The 22746-nt window shown below is 44.3% G+C and overlaps 1 protein-coding gene across 1 annotated transcript in view; it reads left to right on the top strand.

Moving 5' to 3' along the window:
- The first annotated feature begins 1231 nt into the window (after positions 1–1231).
- LOC125466344 (aquaporin FA-CHIP-like) overlaps positions 1232–22746 on the top strand; it is a 43191-nt gene continuing 21676 nt past the window's right edge. Inside the window, exons 1-3 of the mRNA XM_048560728.2 lie at positions 1232–1612; positions 10386–10547; positions 11606–11686. Of these exons, the coding sequence (XP_048416685.1) occupies positions 1241–1612; positions 10386–10547; positions 11606–11686 (615 nt within the window). The 5' untranslated portion in view covers positions 1232–1240. The remainder of the gene's footprint in view (positions 1613–10385; positions 10548–11605; positions 11687–22746) is intronic.

Below are 22746 nucleotides of genomic sequence, written 5' to 3'. Positions count from 1 at the left end.
GGAAGAGGAGTGAGCTCTGAAAGCATAAAAAGTAGCTCAAAAAGAATTGTAAGAGAAGAGGGTAGAGTGACTGTTGGAAGTTGAGCTTTAGACTGTAGGGCAATCAGGAAAATGTGCCCCTGAAAGTGTCCAGCCTGTGCCTCAGAAATTTACACCTCTTTAACCCAGTGAGAAACAGACTCTAATCCCAAGAAGTGTCAGACCCAAAACCTAGAGAGTGACAGCAATGACAGCAATGACAGACCCTTACCTTCAAGACCCCATTCCAGCACGTGACAGACCTAAACCCTAGACAGTGACAGGTCTCCAAATCTATTGAATGACAGGCCTGTACCCTGTTTAGTGACAGGTCCCTAGTCCTGTGAGTGACAAACCCAAACCTTAGCAAGTGACAGACCCTACCGTAGTCAGTAACACCCATATCCTAGAGACCTACTGGTCCCTACCCCAGTGAGTAACAAGCCCATACCCTATACAGTGCCAAGTCCCCCACTACCCCAATAAGCAACAGCTCCTGTCCCAGAGAGTGATGTTCCCCAGTCCCAGTGAGTGACATCCCCATTACCGCAATGAGTGACAGGCCCCATAACTCAGTGAGTGACATCCCTGTTACAGCAATGAGTGACAGGCCCCATATCCCAGTGAGTGACAGGCCCCATATCCCAGTGAGTGACAGGCCCCGTACCCCAGTGAGTGACAGGACCCATATTCCAGTGAGCGACAGGCCCCGTATTCCAGTGAGTGACAGGACCCATACCCCAGTGAGTGACAGGCCCTGTATTCCAGTGAGTGACAGGCCCCATATCCCAGTGAGTGACAGGCCCCATATCCCAGTGAGTGACAAGCCCCGTATTCCAGTGAGTGACAGGCCCCGTATTCCAGTGAGTGACGGGCCCCGTATCCCAGTGAGTGTCAAGAGGGATTGCAGAAAAGGAAATATGAAGAATCCACTGTCTGTGGGTAATATCACAGAATGTGTTACTAGAAACTGTTGACAGAAAAACAGAAAATCAATGGAAGTGGTAAATTATGTTCTTGTAATCTTCACACAGTTTTGAAAGATCCTCACAAACAGTGAGTCTGAAACTGCAAGTGGAAAAATACCAGAAAGTTTTTTTTCGAGTCATTCAACTGCTGACCTTTAGGTTACCCTCCTTTAAGTGGGCCCCTCCCAGGCAGCCAGCTACAAATAGCCAGAATTGGAGATTTGTCCTCATCACTGGCTAGCCACAGCTCCAAGATGAAGCAAATAAAGGAGGAACTGCAGAATGAGTCATTCTGGAGAGCTCTGACTGCAGAATTCCTGGGTACTGCAGCCTTTGTGTTCTCCAGTGTGGGCTGTGCTCTGTTCTGGGCTGGAAACAATCCTGGCACTCTGCAGATAGCTCTGGGTTTTGGCCTGGGAGTGGCCACTGTCTCTGTTTTTACACAAGGCGTGAGTGGGGGTCATCTCAACCCTGCTGTCAGCTTTGCTTTGTTCCTCAGTCTGCGAATTAGCCCACTTCGGGCTATACTCTACATGGCTATGCAAGGGCTCGGGGCAATCACAGCCTGTGCCCTACTGTATGCACTTACACCACAAGATATCCGTGGAGAGCTGGGACTCAACAAGGTAAGTGAGCAGCCATAGATTGAGAGATGCATGTGTTCCTAAATACTGAGAGATGTCGTCACTAATGAGTTCTCAGTTTCAACTTCCATTCAACTCTCATCCTGAACTCATAATTGCCCTGAAACCCAACTCTGAATACCTCCTAACACAACTTAGCAGCAGCCCAGAAACTTAAATAATAAGAGCTCCCAAACTCAGCTAGAGCCAGCTGTAACCCATCTAACTAGTTACAGTTTTCCTACAGAAAAAGTGATAGCTCTCAACAAGAAGCAGAGATGACACTCAAAGATAATTGGTAACTGCTCTCATCTCCAAATAATGACAGTTCTTATCTGAAACTAGGAACTATAAGATCATAAGACGTAGGAGGAGAAATAGGCCATTCAGCCCATTGAGTCTGCTTTGCCATTCAATGAGATAACGGACGATCTGATATTTCCTTTTTTCTCTCTTAACTCCATAACCCTGATTCCGTTAATGATTGGAAATGTGTACCTCAGTTTTAAATATATTTAACAAGCCAGTTGAACCACTCACCCTGCAGTAAAGAATTCCACTTATTGCCAACTAGAAACCTAACAAGTAAAAGCTCTTTTCCCAAAACTAGTAACTGCTCTCCTCGCTAACAAGTATCAGCTATTGAACCCACTTAGTGACAGCTCTGATCACCTAATAGTAACTGTTTCAATCCCTAACTATTGTCAGTTCTCAATCGCAACTAGTAAAAGCACTCAACTCCATCTCAGGGCAAGCCCTGCAAAAAAAGGAGACTGATACTGTGACTAACTGTCTAGAGTCTGGGATTTCATTGTCAATGCTGGACAAGGCTGCCGTTCAGCAAATCACAAAAGTTTAAAGAAGGAAAGAGGAAGAGCAGGAGGGATAGAGAGAGGGAGAGAATCGATTGACCCATGTGAGAGTTGTTTTACTGATGAACACCAAGTTTGAGTGTGCAAAGCGTTTATGTTAAAAACATCATTGAATCACAGAATGATAGAGTACAAAATAAGGCCATTTGGCCCATTTAATCTGTGCTATGTGGTAGGTTTATCCAAATAATCACACCATCTTCTTTCTTCTCCAAAACTCTGTAATTGTGTCCTTCTAAGTACTTAAACTGGTTTTCATTTGTATGTTATTTTTATATCTGTTTTCACTGTTTCAACGAGTGCATTCCTGATTACATATTGAAGTAAAACATGTTTCTTCAAGTTTGGTCCCTTTGACAGTAACCTTATAGACATTACTGCTGTCAATGGGAAAATATTCTGCATGTTTACCTTATCAAAACTGTTCATGGTTTTGAATACCTCTTCTTAACTTTCCATCAGGAGACTTTTACAGGTTTCTGTGGTATTCCATGGAAGTGGATCCCCTCTTCCCTGATTACCAATCCAGTAAATCTTTTGTGCACTATCTCCGAACGTTGACAATACTTCCAAATGTGTGATGCTGTGAATTGCAACCCAACTGAGGCCGAATCGGTTTTCCTGTTGAATTTTCCATTCCCTGTGTGACAAGAGTAATGATGAGGAAGGTGAATAAATAGGGCAAAATTGAGAAAATCAGATTCTCGAGTCAAGAAAAATTCATGACTTTTCCCTCAAACCTGAAATAGCAAGATCCTAATCACCCCATTGATTGGTGGCTAGCTCGTTTGCATACATTTGCTTCTCAGTGAAATCTAAGCCATCATATTTACACTGCCAATCCAATTTTCCTTTCCTCCACAGAGAAGCTTAACAGCCAAATCTCGACAGTCAATACAGAGCAAGTATCTGGCCATTTGACCTACCAATACCTGTTGCAGCTCATGGAATGTCCATGTGGACTGTCCAAGGGCAGAGCCAGAAATGACAGGCCCAGAGCTGCTGCTGGCCCAGGTACAGTGGACATGGTACAGCCTCCAACCCAAATTCACCTGCCCCAACCCAACCAGGATGCTGGGCCCTCAAGAATACTGGGTTCATTGCTTATTGGGCCCTTACGTAATGCCACAACTGCCCAAGTTCTCTTTACATGAAACTGCTTCTTCTGCACAAGGAGCTTATGTGATCAATGGAATCATTCTTCCTGGACCCTTCATCCTCAGAACTCGGTATCAGCAATCCACTAAACTGACCACTTCTTCATGCCTGCTCTCAGACCAGCTCAACCACCACTTCAGTTCTTCACCCATTTACCTTGGAGCTAAGAAGTATCATTAGTTTTATAAATGCACATGATCTTTAGCACTTATATGCTGGCAGTCTCTTCAGTTTACCCTGCTTTTGAAGACAGAGACCGTGAAGCATCTACTGGTAGTGAGGACCATTTATCAGTATATGTATTAAACAGAAGGTGGACATGTTGACTTGTGGCACTGTGCTACATCAATGTCAGATTACAGCATATTCCATCAGCTAACATAGTAAATACACTGCATGTGCTTCAAGCAAATAGCAATGTCTGAGTATCAAAGGGGAAGGGTTAGTGGGGTGAGGGTGAACTAGCCAGTTGGAGGTACCACCACAGTCAGTCAAAAGGTTTGATCCTACATGAGTCCAGGGATTCATATCTTTTCATCGTGGGCATTGGACCATGGCAGTCAGTCCTGTAAGTCAAGTGCGCACAGTTCTGGGCTTACAGAGGGGCCAACTGGGGGTGGGGTGCTATTGAGGAATCAAGGCCTTGTTCGGTACTATGGAGTCAATAATGATCGGGGGCAGTCCATGGAGCTCTGAGGAAAACAGAAAATTCAAGTATGGGGGCAGGTCATTGTGATGGCGGGGTGGGGGGAGCACAATTGCAGATAGAATGTGACGTCATAGTGAACAGAAAGATCTTGGGAGCTCCACGGAGGTGGGTGGCAATGGTGGGTTCGAGTAGGTCACCCTACCCTCGAAATGGGGAAGTTGTAGAGACAACATGGGAATTTCTGAGTTTAGATGGATGAAGGATCTCTTTGAAACTTGAGAAGCCTGAATAGAGTGGATGTGGAGAAGATGTTTCCACTAGATTAAGATCTCAAGGCACAGCCTCAGAGTGAAGGGACAACCCTTTAGAACCAGAGTAGGAATTTCTTCAGCCAGAGGGCGACTAATCCATGCAACTCCTTGCTGTGCAATGCTGTAGAGGACAAATCATTAAGTGTATTTAAAATAGAGATCAAGGTTCACAGGGAGAAGGCAGGAAAAAGGGGTCAAGAAACATACCAGCCATAATCAAATGGAGGAGCAGAGTCAATGGGCTGATAAGCCTAATACTGTTTCTAGATCGTATGGTTTATTGTCTTGTGGTCTCCTGGGCTCTGGAGGTAAAGTGGGCGCATTAATATCAACATAGAGAGTCAACCAAAACAAGAGGAGGCTGCAAGATCATTGAGCCAGAGGGCAGCAACAGATGAAGGCCCACGAAGAATGGGAGAATAATTATTCATCAAAGACTGGGCTTGCAATGCACTCACAAAAACCCTAAGTTGGAACGAAAGTCAACTGCACAACAATTTTACAACATGGTTGTAACCCCACGAAAGAGAATAGTGTAAATTATTGTTTCTTTGTTTGGGAGTAGAGTTACCAGTTTTGAGCCTTGCTAAGGGCAACTAGAAAAATCGTGCCTGCACTAATTAAATTCTGTCTTCTACCTCCAATTTGCATTACTTCATGCGGTCAATAATTGCCAAGGTTGGATTTATCATTAAAACCACCAATGGATTAAGCATTGAATGAACATGTGCAGCAACACAGTCTGTGCTTCTTCACTGCAATGTGACAGGGCAACAGCTGCTTGTAACATACATGGTACTGTCTGTGTATTCACAAGAGAATAAGGTTGAGGTAGCAGTGAAGGAGTGTTTTTCTGACTGGAAGTATGCGACCAATGGTTTCTGCAAGGATTAGATTCTTCTGAAGAAGAATCCAGACCTGAAACGTCAGCTTTCCTGCTCCTCTGATGCTACTTGGCCTGCAGCGTTCATCCAGCTCTACACCTTGTTATCTCAGATTCTCCAGCATCGGCAGTTCCCATTATCTCAGTGCTGGGACCCCTGTTTTTTGTAACATATAAATGATTTGGATGAAAATGTTCATAAGTCTAAGTCCAATTCGAAAGTTTACAGGCAACATGACAGTTGGTTGAGTTGTGGATAACGATGAAGGTTGTCAAAGGTTGCAACAGGAAGTAGATCAGTTGGAAAAATGTGTAGAGAAATGGCAGATGGAGTTTAATCTTGACAGGTGTGAAGTCATAAATTGTGGGAGGTGAAAAGGAAAGTATACAATGAATGGCAGGACCCTTAGGAGCTTTGATAAACAGAGGGATCATGGGGTGCAAGTCCATAGCTCCCTGAAAGTGGCAACACAAGTGGAGAATATGGTAAAAAACAGTGAGTGTGCTTGTCTTCATTGGTTGGGGCATTGAGTGCAAAAGTTGGCAAGTATTGTGGCAGCTATATAGCACTTTTGTTAGATCCCATTTGGAGTATTGTGTGTAGTTCAATCACTGTACTGTAGGAAGGATGTGAAGGCTTTAGACAGGGTGCAGAAAAGGTTTACCAGAGTGTTGCCTAAATTGGAGTGCATTTGCAAAGTTGGAATGTTTTCACTACAATGTTGGAAGCTGAGGGGCGACCTGATAGAAGTATATAAAATTATGAGAGGCATGGATAGGGTGGATAGTCAGTTTCTTTTTCTCAACGTGGAAGTGTCAAATTCTAGGGGACAGATGTTTAGAATGAGAGGGGAAATGTTTAAAGGAGATGCACAAGGTAAGTTCTTTATTCAGAGCTTGTTAGCTGCCTGGAACCCGCTGCCATGCTGGTGGTAGGAATAGGTACAATGACAACATTTAACAGGTATTTGGAACCAGCAGAGAACAGAGGATATGGACCATGTGTAGGCACATGGAATTTGTCTATAATGATATCATGGTTGGCATTAGACATGGAGAGACAAAGGGCCTGTTCCTCTGCTGTCTTGTTCTATGTTCTACGAGACAAGTTCATGAGCATTGGTTCCTTGTCACTAAACTGAGCTGACACTTGACCTCCCACCTTCTTGCCTCATCCAGCATACAGATCAATAAGCTGTTTGATGCAGGAATATCCAGAAGAAGTTGCAGCTTCAAAAGAATCACTTGTATTTCTGGAGAAAGTGAATGGAAAAGAAATACTAAACCACATATCCTATCCAATGCTGAGAATGTGCTTCTAGAATAATGTTCAATAAAATAAAGGGATTATCTTTTCATTATTCGTTCATACAATTTGGACATCATTGGCATTCATCATTAATCCCTAACTACCCTGGCAAGGTTAGCAAGGGGATGTTTTCCTCAATCACTGACACCTACAACACTGTTAAGGAAGCAGCTTTGTGATTTTGACCCAGTGACTCAGAAGGAGCAGCAATATATTTCCGAGTCAGGATGGTGAGTGGTTTAGAGGTGAGCTTGCAGGTGGTTGTCGCCCCACATCCCTCATCCTTCGAGCTGGTAGAGGACATGTGTTTGAAAGGTGATAGTTAGGATCCTCGGTGATTTACTGTAGTGCACCTTGTTGATGGTAAATGCTGCTGCCACTGCGCATCAGTGGAGAGAACGATTGTTTATGCATGAGGATGTGTTGCTAATCAAGTGATCCTCTGGCCTGGATGGTATTGAACTTCTTGCTTGTTATAAAGTTATAGACTCCTAGAGGTCTACAGTGCAGAAGAAGACTCTTTGGCCTATCAAGTCTGCACTGGTCATAAAACAAACTCCTAACTATTCTAATTCTATTTTCAGCACTTGACCCATAGCTATGTATACCTTGGCATTACAAATTTACATCTAAGTATTTCTTAAATATTACATGGGTTTCTGCCTGTACCACCCTTACAGGCAGTGATCCCAGATTCCCACAGTTAATTACTAAAGTTCGGAATTTGAAACCAAATATAAAAAATAGAATATCTAATTCATTAATTTCCTTTAAGGAAAGATGTCTACCATCTGACCAGTCTGGCCTACATCTAACTACAGGCCAATGTGGTTGACCTTAACTGCCTTCAGATGTGGCGCAGCAACTCAGCTAATTGTAACAAGCTGCTGACTGCCATCACCTCAGGCAACTAAGGAAAATGCCAGTGACACACAGACTCATACAGTTCAGAAGAGGCCTTTTAGCCCATCAGGTGTGCACCAACAAAAGTAAAACCAATATCTATCTACACTTAGGGTGGCATGCTGGCTCAATGGTTAGCTCTGCTACCTCACAGAGCCAGGGAATCAGGTTCAAGTCTATCCTTGGGCGATTGTGTGGAGTTTACATATTCTCCCTGTGTCTGTGTGGGTTTTCTCCGGGTGCTTTGGCTTCCCCCCATTATCCCAGGATGTGTAAGTTAGGTGGATTAGCCATGCTAAATTGCTGACAGTGTTCAAGAATGTGTAGGTCAGGTGGATCAGCCTTGGGAAGTGCAGGGTTATGGGTGAAGCTTTCTGTGGGCAGCATCTGAGGAGCAGAAAAGTTGACGTTTCAGGTCGGGATGCTCCTGGCTGCCTAATGCTGCTGGCCTGCTGTGTTCCTCTAGCTCCACACTGTCATATCTCTGACTCCATCATCAGCAGTTCTTGCTCTCTCTGAGTGTTTACAGATAGCTCACCAATCACTGTGACTAAACAATTGATGCTGAAATAGCATCAAGCCCAAAGTAAAGCATTTTGGGGAAGGGGTGGTTTGGTAACCCTGAAAGGAAAATAAATCCCAGGGTGAGAGGGTATTGAAAATTCTGTAAAAGTCAAGTGATTCGGTTGGGATGCTTTTCAGAGAGCCAGTATGGATTTTTTGGGCCAAATGACCTGTTTCCACGCTGTATTGATGATATGATTGACATTAACCCCACTTTCCAGTACTTGGCAAATAGGTTTGAACATTATGACATTTCAAATGTTCATCCACATACCTCTAAAGTTTATGAGGCAGAAGTTGAAGCCACCATTACGCACATAAATACTTAAAAAAATGCACGAGCAGGCCCAGCAGAGACTTTCAAACTTGGAGGAGCAGACCTTACCTGTCATCTCTGAAATAACTCCACAGAGGCTGGTATCCAAGCATCAAGTCACTCTATATTTACATGCAGAGAATCCTTGACACTGATCCAGCTCCCTCCGAGCCAGTTCTCCCAGAGTCTAACACCCCTATTTTTACTTGTCAGCTTGGTGTCTCTGATTCAACTAGGTTAACAGCCCCAGTCTGGGAACTCATATTCTATGATGTCCACTTGGTTGACCTTGTTACAATCACTATATCCCTGTCCCTCTGAGTCTGGGACATAAGCCGGTCCTTTTGTTTGGTAACTCCTGGAGCATTTTAACACCAGGCCATGTTCCTCCAACTCTGCTTCAGATATGGGCAGCATATAATGCACAGTAGCTCCCCTCTTGTGCCTGGATCATCTCGAAAGAAATTCATTCTCCTCTTCAGGCAGCAAAGGCATTAAGGTGGTGATGTCCACCGTGTCCATCTCAGCTTCCAGAAACAGAGAATCCAGGAGTTCTGGAACAGTCAGAAAGGTAGTCGAGATGCCAGACACATTTTATTTCCACACCATTTGTGAGTTTGCAGCTTTCATATGATCCACATGCTTATTCAGGACCATCACACCTACCCGAACTTTAAACGTCACTGGACCTGACCTCAAATCAACCATGCCTCTTGCCCATGCAGGACCATTCCCGAGGCTCCTACACCAAACTTCATCCCCTGAAGTAAACGACATCACCCCCACCATGGAACTGTTTCCATCCCCACACAGGATTATAATTCTGCACCCCTCTTTCATCCCAGACCAAACTGCTTAACTTTTACAGAATTTTCCAAACACTCTCAACCTGGAATTTCTTCCTTCCAGGATTACCAAACCACCCTTCCCCAAAAATGCCTTACTTTGGGCTTGAAGCCATTTCATCACCAATTGTTATGAGTCACAGTCATTGGTGAGCTGTGTTAACACTGACCACTGAAATCTTCACAAGCCTTGGTGAATTTCAGGCCTGTTATCAATGTCCGTACATTGCCCATTCATCCTATTTGATATCTGACTATTGTTAAAATTTACACAATGGTTATCAGAGAAATTCTGTCAGGGAAAGGTGTCAATATTTAACATGGACCAAATGAAGAGGTTACGTTGTGGTGAATAATTCATATAGACTGTAGAAGATTAAATAGCATTCTCATTGGCAACATCATCCCAAATCCCAAACTACAACACAGTCAGCATTATTTCTCCGCTTGACAATACTTGATAACTAATTTCAATTAATTATTCATTCCTGGGATTTGAGCAAGTTCAGAATTAATTGTCCACCTCTACGTATCATTGAAATGAGCAGCCTTTTTGAACCATTGCAATCCATGAAGAGTAGGGATACCCACAATGCTGTACCAGAGGAAATTCCACGATTTTGACCCCGTAACTGAGGAAGAACGGTGATATGTTTCCAGGTCAGAATGACAAGTGGCTTGGAGGGGGAACCTGAAGGTGATGATGTTCCCACACAACTTGTTCTTCTGGATGGCTAAGTTTGTGTGTTTGAAAGGTACTGTTGAGGGATTCCTGATGAATTGATGCATCTTGTAGATTATATACACTGCTTGTCATGATGCTAGAAGTTTATAGTTCATCCAGAAGTTAATGCACCATAAAATCTACTAATGTTATGAACTAAAAATAGTTTGAAAATTTTAGAAGCCATGAGAATTGTTGTTTAAATCCCTATGATTTTCTAACTGCTGTCATTTACTCTACAGCCTTCTCCAGGAGTTACACAGATCCAGGCCCTGGGAGTAGAAATCATTGTTACCTTCCAGCTTGTCATGTGTGTATTAACCATCTCACACAAGGAAAGCAACTTTGAAGGGTCTGTGCATGTGGCCCTTGGAGCATCTGTGACCCTTGGACATTTAGTGGCAGTAAGAATGATACATTTTTGCTTTTATTCTTAGAGTGTCACAATTAATTTTTGTAGACTGAATATATAGTTTCTTAATTCCACACCCATGGCACAACAATCCCGAGGCAAATACAGCTGGGACAGAGAACAGACTGGGGAGAATACAACCCTGGGCAAGCTACAATGTGGGCAGAACACAGCAAAAAGTGTTACACACCCAACAAAATAGAAATTGCTGGAACTATTGTTGTTGCAAGCCCAAGCTCTCTGAAGCATGGAAAATTCCTTTGAATTTATGACTGACATAAAAGTACACATCAGAGTGTTTTATTAAATTGTGGTGTGGCTTTCTGTCTCTACTATCCTTAGGCAGTGAGTTCCAGGTGCCCAACATCTGCTGGGGCAATGTCCTCTATAACTATGGTTGGACAGTGAGACTCTTTTTCCGAGGATGGTGACGTCAGCTTGTATGACGGGGCAAGTTGAGGGGTGATAGAATTAAGACAGATGTCAGAGGCAGGTTCTTTACTCAGAGAGTGGTAAGGGCGTGGAACGCCCTGCCTGCCAATGTAGTTAACTCAGCCACATTAGGGGCATTTAAACAGTCCTTGGATAAGCATATGGATAATGATGGGATAGTGTAGGGGGAGGGGCTTAGATTAGTTCACAGGTCGGCGCAACATCGAGGGCTGAAGGGCCTGGTCTGCACTCTATTGTTCTATGTTCTAAATAATTAATCTTGTATAATCCTGCTTTCCCCAGAATTAAGGGTTATCATTAAATTTGTTGCCCAAAGAGTGATTGGTATATGTCTGTTTTTGTATCTCATGATCCTAGTTATTGGAACCGTATTGGAAATGCCTGAGTTGTTTGAATGCACAGATTATTCATTTACCTAAGGCTCCTGTTTCTGTTCCAATAATTACAGCAGCCATTTAAAATGCAGGATTTTAGCTCCTTTACGACAAAAATGCAATCTGGATGTAGTATGATCCAGATTTCTCTTAAAATGTCTCTATGTTTTGGCCTGTCAAAGGTCTGGCAGCCTCTCACTCTGCTGTTCTACACTGCTTGCAGATTGGATTTACTGGGTGCAGCATGAATCCTGCTCGATCCTTGGGACCAGCTGTCATTACAACAAACTTCAGCAATCATTGGGTAAGTGAAGTGTCCAGCCTAGCCCAAAAGCTGTATATATTTCCTTTCTTCATTAAGATGTGAAATCAACAGTGGAAACCAATGTCACACATCAGCGCAATTAGTGAAAATATGACTGTCCATTAATTCAATCTCATAGTCTTATAGATGTTCACAGCACAGAAGGCCATTCAACTCATATTGTCTACACCAGTCAATAAAGATCTGACTACACCAATCCCTTTTTCCAGCTTTTGGCCCACAGCCCCAAAGACAGTGAGTTCCAGACTCCCATCACTCTCTGAATTAAAGAATTTCTTCTCAACTCTCCTTTTAGCCTTCTATCTGTTACCTTAATTCTACATCTTCTGGATGTTCACCATTCTACTGATGGAAAATATGTCTTCTCATTCACCAGATGTATGACTCCTAATCTTATACACCTCTATCAACCTTTGCCGCTCCAATGAAAACAGCCTCAGCCTATCCAATCTTTCCTCAAAACTCAGACCCTCCAGCCCAGACAGCATCCTGGTAAATATTCTCTGCATCTTCTCTATTGCAATCAATCCGTCCTATAATGTGGTAACCAGAACCACACACAGTACTTCAATTGTGGCCTAAGCAGGATTTTATATTGGTCTAAAATAATCATCTTGTTCTTGTATGCTATGTCTCAGCTAATAACATATCTCATATGCCTTCTTAACCACTTTAACACGTGAGCTGATACCCAAGGGAATCTGTGGATGTGCACACCACTGTCACTTTGATCTCTAGTACTTTTCAGAATCCTGCCATTCATACCCTAATCATTTTCCTCATTAGCCCTCCCAAAGTGAATTAATTCACACTTTTCCACAATTAACTTAGGGCATGGTTGGGAACACTTGGCTAGGATATCATAGCTATTACAGAAATGTAGCTCAAGAATGGGCAGGACTGGCAGCTTAATGCTGTGGGGTACAGGGAAGATAGAAAGGGAGGCAAGAAAGGAGACGTTTTTGATTAGGGAGAACATTGCCACTGTACTTAGGGAGGATATTCCTAGGAGACTGTCCAGTGAAGTTATTTGGCTAGAAATTAGAAATAAGAAAGGGATGATCACCTTGTTAGTATCGTATTATATGCCCCCAATACCTGGCAGGAAATTCAGAAACAATTACATAAGTAGATCTCAAATATCTGTAAGAAAAATAGGGCTGTAATGTTAGGGAATTTTAACTTTCCAAACATAGACTGTGACTATCCAGTGTTAAGGTCTTTGATGGGGAGGAATTTGTTAAGTGCATGCAAGAAAACTTTCCAATTCAAAATGTGGGTGTACCTGCTAGAGAAAGAGCAATATTTGACATTCTGTTGGGAAATAAGACACGGCAAGTGCCTGAGGTGTCAGTGGGGAATACATTGAGGCAAGCGATCATAATTCAATTTTGTTTTAAAATAGCTATGGAAAAGGATAGAGACAACAAAACTGCAGATGCTGAAATCCAAGGTAGACAAACAGGAAGCTGGAAGAACACAGCAAGCCAGGCAGCATTTGCAGGAAAGGAGCAGTCAACGTTTTGAGTATTACCCTTCTTCAGCCCAGAAGAAGGGTAATACCCAAAACAGCGACTGCTTCTTTCCTCCACATGGAAAAGGATAGAACTGATCAAAAGGTTAAAGTTCTAAATTGGAGTAAGACCAATTTTGACAATATTAGACTGGAGCTTTCAAAAGTTGGTTGGAGGAGTTATTTGCAGGTAAAGGGACAGTTGGAAAACATTTTAAGAATGAGATAACAAGAGTTCAGAGACAATATGTTCCTGATAGTGTGAACAGCAAGGCTGTAGGGAATGATGGATGACTAGAGAATTTGAGGCTCTGGTCAAGAAAAAGAAGGAGCCACCTATCAGATCTAGACAGCAGGAATCAGGTGAATCCCTAGAAGAGTATAAGGGCAGTAGGAGTATACTTAAGAGGGAAATCAGGAGGGCAAAAAGGGGACATGAGATAACTTTGGCAAGTGGAGTTAAGGAGAGTCCGAAGAGCAATACATTAAGAGCAAAAGGATAACTAGGGAGAGAATGGGGAGAATAAAGATCAAAGTGGCCATTTATGTGTCGAGCTACAGGAAATGAATGAGATACTAAACAAATACCTTGCATCAGTATTTGCTGTGGAGAAGGACATGGAAGCTAGGGAACATGGAGAAATAAATGGTGACATCTTGAAAAGAGTTCATATGACAGAAGAGGAGGTTCTGGATATATTAAAACATAGAAAGGACTTGATCAAGTGTTTCCCAGAACTTTGTGAAAGCTAGGGAACAGATTGCTGGGCCCCTTGCTGGGATATCTATATCATCTATATGTAAGGAAAATCAAAGAAACTATAGACTGGTAAGCCTTACATCAGTGGGTAAGTTGTTGGAGAGGATTCTGTGCGACAGGATTTTATGCATTGGGAAAGACAAGGACTGATTAGGGATAGTCAGCAAGGCTTTCTGCATGGGAAATTGTGTTGCACTAACTTGACTGAGTTTTTTGAGGAGGTGACAAAGTAGTTTGATGGCATAGTGGTAAATGTTGTCCATATGGACTTCAGCAAAATGTTGGGCAAGGTTCCACATGGTAGACTGGTTAGTAAGGTTAGAACACATGGGATCCAGGGGGAGTTGTTAATTGGATACAAAATTGGCTTGAAGGTAGGAGACTGAGGGACGTGTTGAATGGTTGATTTCTCTGTAGAGGGCAGAGCATTGGCAGTCTGCATTCTGCTGTTATTGAAACTTAGAGGCTGGAGTGGCAACCTGTTAGTTGGAGCTAATTGAAACCAGAGCCTGGGTTTCAGGTGCTGCAGTCTTCCTGCCTGGAAGGACTCAAACTTGGGACTTGCTGCTGCCCTGAGTAGTATGGTAGCCTGCGTCTTTGTCTGGCTGGTGCCAAGGATGCTTGTTCCTAGAGTTGGAATGCTTCTTCAGCTGGGGCATTCAGGCCTGGACATTAATCACTTGGAGCCTGATCACTTACAGTGAGTGACTGTATTTTGGAACCTGGGATCTAGAGCTGTTTGAAGCCTGAGCAATCTCCTGGTTATTACTTTGTGACTGTGGCCTGCTTACTGCCAGTGACTATGCTTCTGGGCATTAGAGATTGATTGATTGTTTTGGGCCTGTGGGTTGGTTCATGGCTGCCTGAGGTGACTGGGCTGGCAGGTGACTTTCTCAGTTTCATCTACTTAATGTTTGTGTGAGGAGAGGTGTTGGTTATGGTTTGGGAGGAATGGTGGTGACCGTGGGACCCTCTAAACCAAAATCCACTGTGGGTTATCTCCCCCAACTCCGACCACCACCACCTCTCCCCCTGGGTACCTTGTCACCCTTATTTGACAGAACAGTTTGAGATGAACTGTTACATTCACCCTAACATGACCATTGAGGTGGGGGTAGTCAGCAGCTCCCCCCTCCCCCCCATTGTTGCTGCGTAGAAGATGTATGGGAAGGCAGTGTTCTTCCTGATGACTGAGTGGACAGTACACCTCGCCATGGAGAACGTGCTTACTGTCTGTGGGACATTCTCCCCTGTCAATCCTCTGAAGTATTTGCTCAGAGGGTCATTTATTGAACATCCCACCCTTTGTTCCAACTGAGCTCCTCCTCCTCCTCCATCCCCCCCACCTCTGTCAGCTCAGGGACGTGAGGTCGGGCGTGGTGCTGCTACTGCTTGGTCTGAAGGAGGTCCGCCTAAGACATGTCTACCCCTTCCAGTGACAGTTTCTTATCTGCCTTGCCTAGGAAAAGGTCACCGAGGGTAACTTCACCATTGAGCACTAGAGTGAAGCATATTGGGTTGACTGGTCATTGGAGGGTGTGCGGTGTCATGCCTACAATGAGATGGAGGACCTCCTGAGGAACTACCCTGTCAACATCCGAGCGGCTGCAGCTGGCATTGTCACCCCTTCCCTTGCGAGCCCGAGCCCACCCCACCGCTTCATCCCCTTTCACCCACTGCAGGAGGGAGCTGCCTTGGTTCCTGAACATCAGTGGGGTGGGAGGACAGTGTCTGCAGGGGAGGAAAGCCCTGAGAAAGGCTAAGTATTCAGGAGCAGAATCCAGGAGGATTCCCTGGATGAACTTGACACCATCAGTTCCCTGACTGGGGAGGGATCCCCCTCAAAGGATAGCATTCTAGGCCAGTCAGGAAAGCATGGTACCAGGGCCCATCAATGAAGAAAGTGCGAGTGAGCAGGCAGTGCCCCAGTTTCCCCTGGTCCCTCATGTGTCCCAAAACTCATGAGGGATAAGGGAAACGGGAGAACAGTTTGAAGAGGGAGGCAGCAGGATGGTGGAAAAAGAGAACTGTCTCTTGTCTCCTACCCTTTCAGAAAAGGCACAACTGCTTCAGGTCAGAGAGACAGTGGGAGGCCAGTACCTTCCCCCAGTGATGAGGGAGTAATGTCCCCTGAAAATCCCTTTCTCTCCTCACATGGAGAGGGGTTACAAAGCTGCCCCTGCAGTCCTCCACAACTGGGCAAGGCAGCTCAGAGGCTGAGTTGAGCGTGGCCACTGAGACCTTGCCGATGCCACACAAACTGGTAGGCCTCTAGGTTCCACTAGAGAGTGCAGGGTTACCCTGAGGGTGCTCCCTTCCAGGTCTTTATACCGAGCACACCTGCCCCTTACTGGGGATTTTTTCCCTGACACGGAAGGTGGCCCGGTGCTGGGAGCGCAGCAGGTTTCCGAACCGTTGCCGCCTGGGGAGCCTGACATTTTAGTCAATGTTTTAGTTGAGTCTGGTATAATCCAAGACTTGGAGGCTCCTGGAATAGATCTTTCTGTTATTGAGCCTTGGAGTAGGGTCGAGGTAGGGGTGAGCCTGTGACCCTGGACCACTCCCCGCACTTGACGTGGCAGAGAGGTCAGGAATCAGGGTTTGGAGGCACCGACCTGAAGGAAGACTGCCTTGCCTTAAACAGAAAGAAACAATAGATCACTCTGTGGATATAATTTTGTGTTGGCAACACGGGTCCCAGCCGCTGACTCCTGTGTTGTGCTCTTCCCTGAGAGGTCTGGTGGTTCTCCATTCTGATGAGACAGTCAACAGACCAGCATCAGGTCTTGTCCCAGCATCAGGAACCCAGTAACAGAGCTCTACATACCGAGATCTGTTGGTAATAAGGACCAGTAGCCTCATCAGTGGCCACCGCCAGAACATCAAACACCCTGAGCCCCAAAATCCAAGCCACAGTGTGGAGCTGGAGGAGCCCAGCAGGGATGTGGGGTGAAGAAGAACGGTGTTGAAGAAGGGTCTTGACCCCAAATGTCAAACTTTCCTGCTCCTCTGATGCTGCTTGACCTGATGTGTTCATCCAGCTTCACACTGTTGACTGTGTTCTGTTTATTTTGAAAAAGATCCTGAAGTTACAGATTTTCTGTTTGCAGTTAATATTTGATCTGAGCCTAGAGTGGGTCTGCAAGAGATCCTTCCTTCATTCTGCGTGTTCATTAATGTTCTCCTGTAATTTGTTGTAGTCCTCCTCACTACTGACTGCTCCCCCATTCATACATAAATTTAGCAATTGTATTTTAATTCTAAATCCAAATCATTAATGTAAACTGATTCTTATGGAATACCATTGCCTACTTAGAGAGAAATTTTAAAAAATAGGAGAAGGAGTAGGCCATTCAACCCTTCGAGCCCGCTCCACCATTCAGCATCATTCCTCTGTTCACCCTGTCTAAGTTCTGAGGATGGGTCACTGGACCAAAACATTGACTCTGATTTTTTTCTGCACAGATGCTTCCAGACCTGCTGAGCTTTTCCAACAAATTCTGTTTTCATTCAGCCTGTCTGGTCCTGGTTAAAATTTTTATAGCTTTATATGAGATCAGCCCTCATTCTAAACTTCATTGAATAAGGTCCAAGCCAATCAAGTCAGCCTTCTGCATCAGTCCTGCCACCCCTCGAATCAGTCTGCTGAACCATTCTTGCACCCCTCTTTAGCCAGAACATCTTTCATTAGATGAGGACACAGAGCTGCGCACAGTTTTCCAGGTCTGGTCTCACCAACGTCCTGTAGAATTACAACAAGACATCCCAGCTCCTGTATTCAGGTCTCACTACGATTCCAAAATACTATTTGCTGCCTTCACCACCTTGTGCCCTTACTTTCAGTAACTGGTACAGAAGGACGCCCAGGTCTCATTGCAGCTGCCCTTTTCCCAATCTATACCCGTTCAGTTAATAGTTTGCCTTCCTGTTTTTGCTGCCAAAATGGATTAGCCTCATATTTATCCACATTATACGTCATCTGCCGTGCATTTGCCTATTTACTTAACTTGTCTAAATCATACTGAAGCACCTCTGCATCCTCCTCACAGTGCACCCTCCTACCCAACATTTCTCATTGACATTTAGTTCCTGCATCTGAATCATTAATATATTTTGAATAGCTGGGCTCCAAGCACTGATCTTTACGGTATTCCAGTGGTCACCGCATCCCACTCAGAAAAAGATCTATTTGTTCTTATTCTTTGTTTTTACTTTCTGCTGAACAGTTGTATATATCCATGTCAGTACATTACCACTAATCTCAACCTTTAGGATATCCAATTTTTCTGCCACTCTGACCAACTCCCATTTACACCTACCACCTTCATTCTGTCCTGAAGCCCAGCAGCAATCCATTTTGCGCCTTGTTCCCAAATGCTGACCATGCCCTGCCCAGACCCCCTCCCCCATTAGATTAGATTCCTTACAGTGTGGAAACAGGCACTTCAGCCCAACAAGTCCACACTGCCCCTTGAAGCATCCCACCCAGACTCATCCCCCTATAACCCACACATCCCTGAACACTACGGGCAATTTAGCATGGCCAATCCACTGAGCCTGCACATCTTTGGAATGTGGGAGGAAACCAGAGCACCCGGAGGAAATCCACGCAGACACGGGGAGAAAGTGCAAACTCCACTCAAACAGTCACCCGAGTTCTCTGACCTTCTTCATTCATTCATTAAGATAAATTACATTGACCGCATTACCATTTTCTATACATTACCTCTTCCAAAAAATCATTAAGATTGCTCAAGAAAAACAATTTTTTGAAATTATGTTCTCGTTATTCATTGTTATATTTCCCATTTATAGATGTTCATTTGTTCCCTCCTTTGGTAGAGATTCCATTATTCTTCCCACCACATTATAAAAAGAGGCTTGACAGCTTGTCTGATCTATGCTAGCTCTCATTAGAGTAACTCGGCTTGTTTCATACCCCCCTCTTTTTCCCATAGTGCACTACTTCCTTGTCTCAAATTCAGTTTTGCAAGTCTTGATTGAATCTGCCTCCTCCATAATCTCAGATAGCAAACTGCAGATCCAAACCACTCACTGAGCAAGGTTTTCGTCATGTTGCTTTTGAATCTTTTGTTAATTCCTTTAAATCTGTGTTCTCTGGTTCTCAAGTCTCCTATCAATGGGGAGAAACTCTTTCCATCTATTCCATATTGTCTCCTGTTGATTGTGGACAACTCTATCAAATTCCCTTCTCAGCCTCCTTTTTGATATTAACAGACCCAATTCTCCAACCTAACTACAACACAGGAAAGTTCATTCACCTCCATGTTAGAATGTGAAGCCCAGATTTTAACCCAATGAATTTTGAGGTGGCAATTCAGGTTGATAACTTTCCTGGTTCAGCATACCTGTCTTGGGTGGAAAAGTATTGCAAACAGTGTGATCTTTGTTACAGGCAGAGTGGCATAGTGCAGGGTTGGGCTCAGATTGGGAGTAGCCACAGAGGCTGTCAAGTGCCAAGACAAGCTGATGCAAATGCCCACTTAAATTGCCTGAGACTTTGTTCGAGTTACATTGTTCAATATTTGGCCTTCTAGCCCTCATTCCTCAGACCCCTTTGTGGTAAATGTAACAAGGTCAGCCAGGTGGACCTCATAGAAAATGAATTCCCCAACTGGGTCGTTAACCTTGTCTAATCGGGGAGCCCTGGTTGATAGATAAGAACAGGAGTGTTACAAGTTCTGTTCACACAGGGCGACAGTGGATGTCCGGCTTGCGGCCGCTGCCCTTGCTCAGACCCGACATTGTGCACCAGTTGGAAGATGGTGTGGTGGAATCCACTCAGCTGTGCAGTGGGATCCCATGTGCGCATACCCATACTCAGATGGAAATTCACATTGGCCCCAGGGAGCCAATACCGCACATCCTGAGCCGCCTCCAGAACATTGATAGAATGGATTGTAGAGGGGTGAAATGGTGGGCCCTGCATGGATTGCTGTTGTACACCATTCACCTCTTCTCCTTCATCCACCTCCCAGATTCACCTTGGCATGCCCATTGACCACTGGGCGCTGGAGGTCCTCAGTGGAGGGCTTTCTGTGGGGATTTGGGGGAGGAGGGGGTTGCAGATTTAGAGGGTGTTGCACGCAGCGGTCCCATGCAACCACAGATTTCAGTAGTTTATGGACTCCCAGTTTGTCTTGAGGCACTGTGGAGTCCGTGGACCACGTGGATTTTGAGTATTGGCATTTGCACTCCCTTTTAGTTATCTCAAAGACCTTACCCTCTGCTTTTGGTTGCACTTCAGCTCCATGTTCCTGATCTTAGGAGATCCGATTCAGGGGGGAGCAGGCAGGTCAGAGGATCTCCTTGTAGACCTGGCCAAGCTGGTCATTGAGTGCACTGTGGGCTTTGGAGGGGGTCACTTAGACTGACTGCCTGCTCCTCTTCTGCGGCTATGTTCAAGCCTGGATGTCCCTGGAAAAGGAGCATGTGGAGTTCACCAACACTCCTGATGCTTTTAGGGAGAGATGGACAGCAGGGGGTGGAGATCTTTATTTCCTCTTCCAATTCCTTTTTGACTTGATCCATACACTCGCCTTCATTTTTTTCACGTAAGCATTTGCTCATTACTGGTTTGTTGGTTGCGTGGGTGTTTTTCCTGGTGGTGGAAATGTCAAATAAAATTATCTTGCACTTTGTGTTTTCGTTTAAACTGACTCCTGCACTTACATAGGCACACAACACAGGTGCTGTGGGGAGAAGAAAGTACTACTGCTGTAAGGCAATGAGTAGGGGAAAAAGCAAAAAAAACCCAGGAGATTAGAATTTCAAACAAAATAAATAAACAGAAGTGTCGGAGGTTCTGATAATTTATTTTGAGCAAGATAATTTTATTCAATATTTCCACCACAGTAAAAATACCCATGCAGCCAGTGAACCAGTAACAAGCAAAGCACAGAACCAGCAATGCTTTTGTTTTAAAAAGTGAAGGGGAGGGTAAGGATCAAGTCAAAATAAAACTGGAGGGGAAATAAAGCACTCTACCTTCCCCCACCCCTCCCCAAACGGCACTCACCTCCCCCTAAAAGCAGAGGTTCTGTTCGTTACACATGCTAGCTCTGAGGAACCTAGATCAGTGTCAAGGACTTCCACATGGAAGTAAAGGCTGACTTGGTGACAGGATGCTGACCTCTGTAGAGTTAATTCATTGCAATGTGAGAAAAGCATGTTCCTAAACAAATTTGCTTGTAACAGTCATCTTTGAGTTTGGCCCTGGCATCATGTCATTATTTGGGAAAATTTACTCCTTCGATCCTGCTATCGAAGACAGGGCCCAGTATGTGCAAAAACTGTGTTATTGTTTCTGGTCAAATGACAGGGGCAGATGAAAAGCAACAAGTAAATTCTCTTGAAAGCTTCGGACCCGCAGTTTTTTTTGTAATTAGGGGCCTACTTTCACTGAGGTACCAAATACCTAATACTAACCTTTCAAGAGTTGACAGATTTAGTTAAAGAATGCTACAAACCCAAGCCTCCTCTAATTCTGAGACATTCTCGGTTTTACTTGGCAATTCCAGAACCAAGGGAATCAATATTGTGATTTTTGATTAGGTTAAGACGACTGAAAGTAGCATGTAACGTTTCGGTTTAACACTTAATGAGATGCAGAGAGATGGTTTGGTATGCGGGATTAATGATCTTACGGTGCAAAAGTGCCTACAAACTGAAACCCAAACAGACTTCAACCAGGCTCACAATTGCCTTTATCATTGGAAAATGCAGTAAGTGAAGCATGTGATGGCTTTGCAGAGATGGGTCAGTTTTTATCCAGTGTGTGCAGGACGGCTTCCTGACACAGTATGTAGATAGGCAACAAGGGGCGAAGCCACATTAGATTTGGTACTGGGTAATGAGCCCGGCCAGGTGATAGATTTGGACGTAGGTGAGCACTTTGGTGATAGTGATCACAATTCTGTTATGTTTACTTTAGTGATGGAAAGGGATAGGTGTACACCACTGGGCAAGAGTAATAGCTGGGGGAAAGGCAATTACGATGAGATTAGGCAAGATTTAGGGAGCATAGGAGGGGAAGGAAACTGCAGGGGATGGGCAAATTAGAAATGTGGAGCTTATTCAAGGAAAAGTTCCTGTGTGTCCTAGATAATTATGTACCTGTCAGGCAGGGAGGAAGCGGTAGAGCGCGGGAACCGTGGTTTACAAAGGAAGTGGAATCTCTGGCCAAGAGGAAGAAGAAGGCTTATGTTAGGATTAGATGTGAAGGCTCAGTTAGGGCGCTTGAGGGCTATGAGGTAGCCAGGAAAGACCTAAAGAGAGAGCTCAGAAGAGCCAGAAGGAGACATGAGAAGTTGTTGGCGGATAGGATCAGGGTAAACCCTAAGGCTTTCTATAGGTATTTAAGGAATAAAAGAATGACGAAAGTAAGATTAGGGCCAATCAAGGGTAGTAGTGAGAAGTTGTGTGTGGAGTCAGAGGAGATAGGGGAAGTGCTAAATGAATATTTTTCAACAGTATTCAATCTAGAAAATGACAATGTTGTCGAGGAGAATACTGAGATACAGGCTACTAGACTAGGTGGGATTGAGGTTCACAAGGAAGAGGTATTTGAAATCCTACAGAGGGTGAAGATAGATAAATCCCCTGGGCCGAATGGGATTTATCCTAGGATCCTCTGGGAAGCCACGGAGGAGATTGCTGAGCCTTTGGCATTGATCTTTAACTCATCATTGTCTACAGGAATAGTGCCAGATGACTGAACGATAGCAAATGTGGTTCCCCTGTTCA

Source organism: Stegostoma tigrinum, chromosome 31 (genome assembly GCF_030684315.1).
Source record: "Stegostoma tigrinum isolate sSteTig4 chromosome 31, sSteTig4.hap1, whole genome shotgun sequence".
Classification (NCBI taxonomy): Eukaryota; Metazoa; Chordata; class Chondrichthyes; order Orectolobiformes; family Stegostomatidae; genus Stegostoma; species Stegostoma tigrinum.
This window is presented reverse-complemented; position numbering and strand designations above follow the sequence as displayed.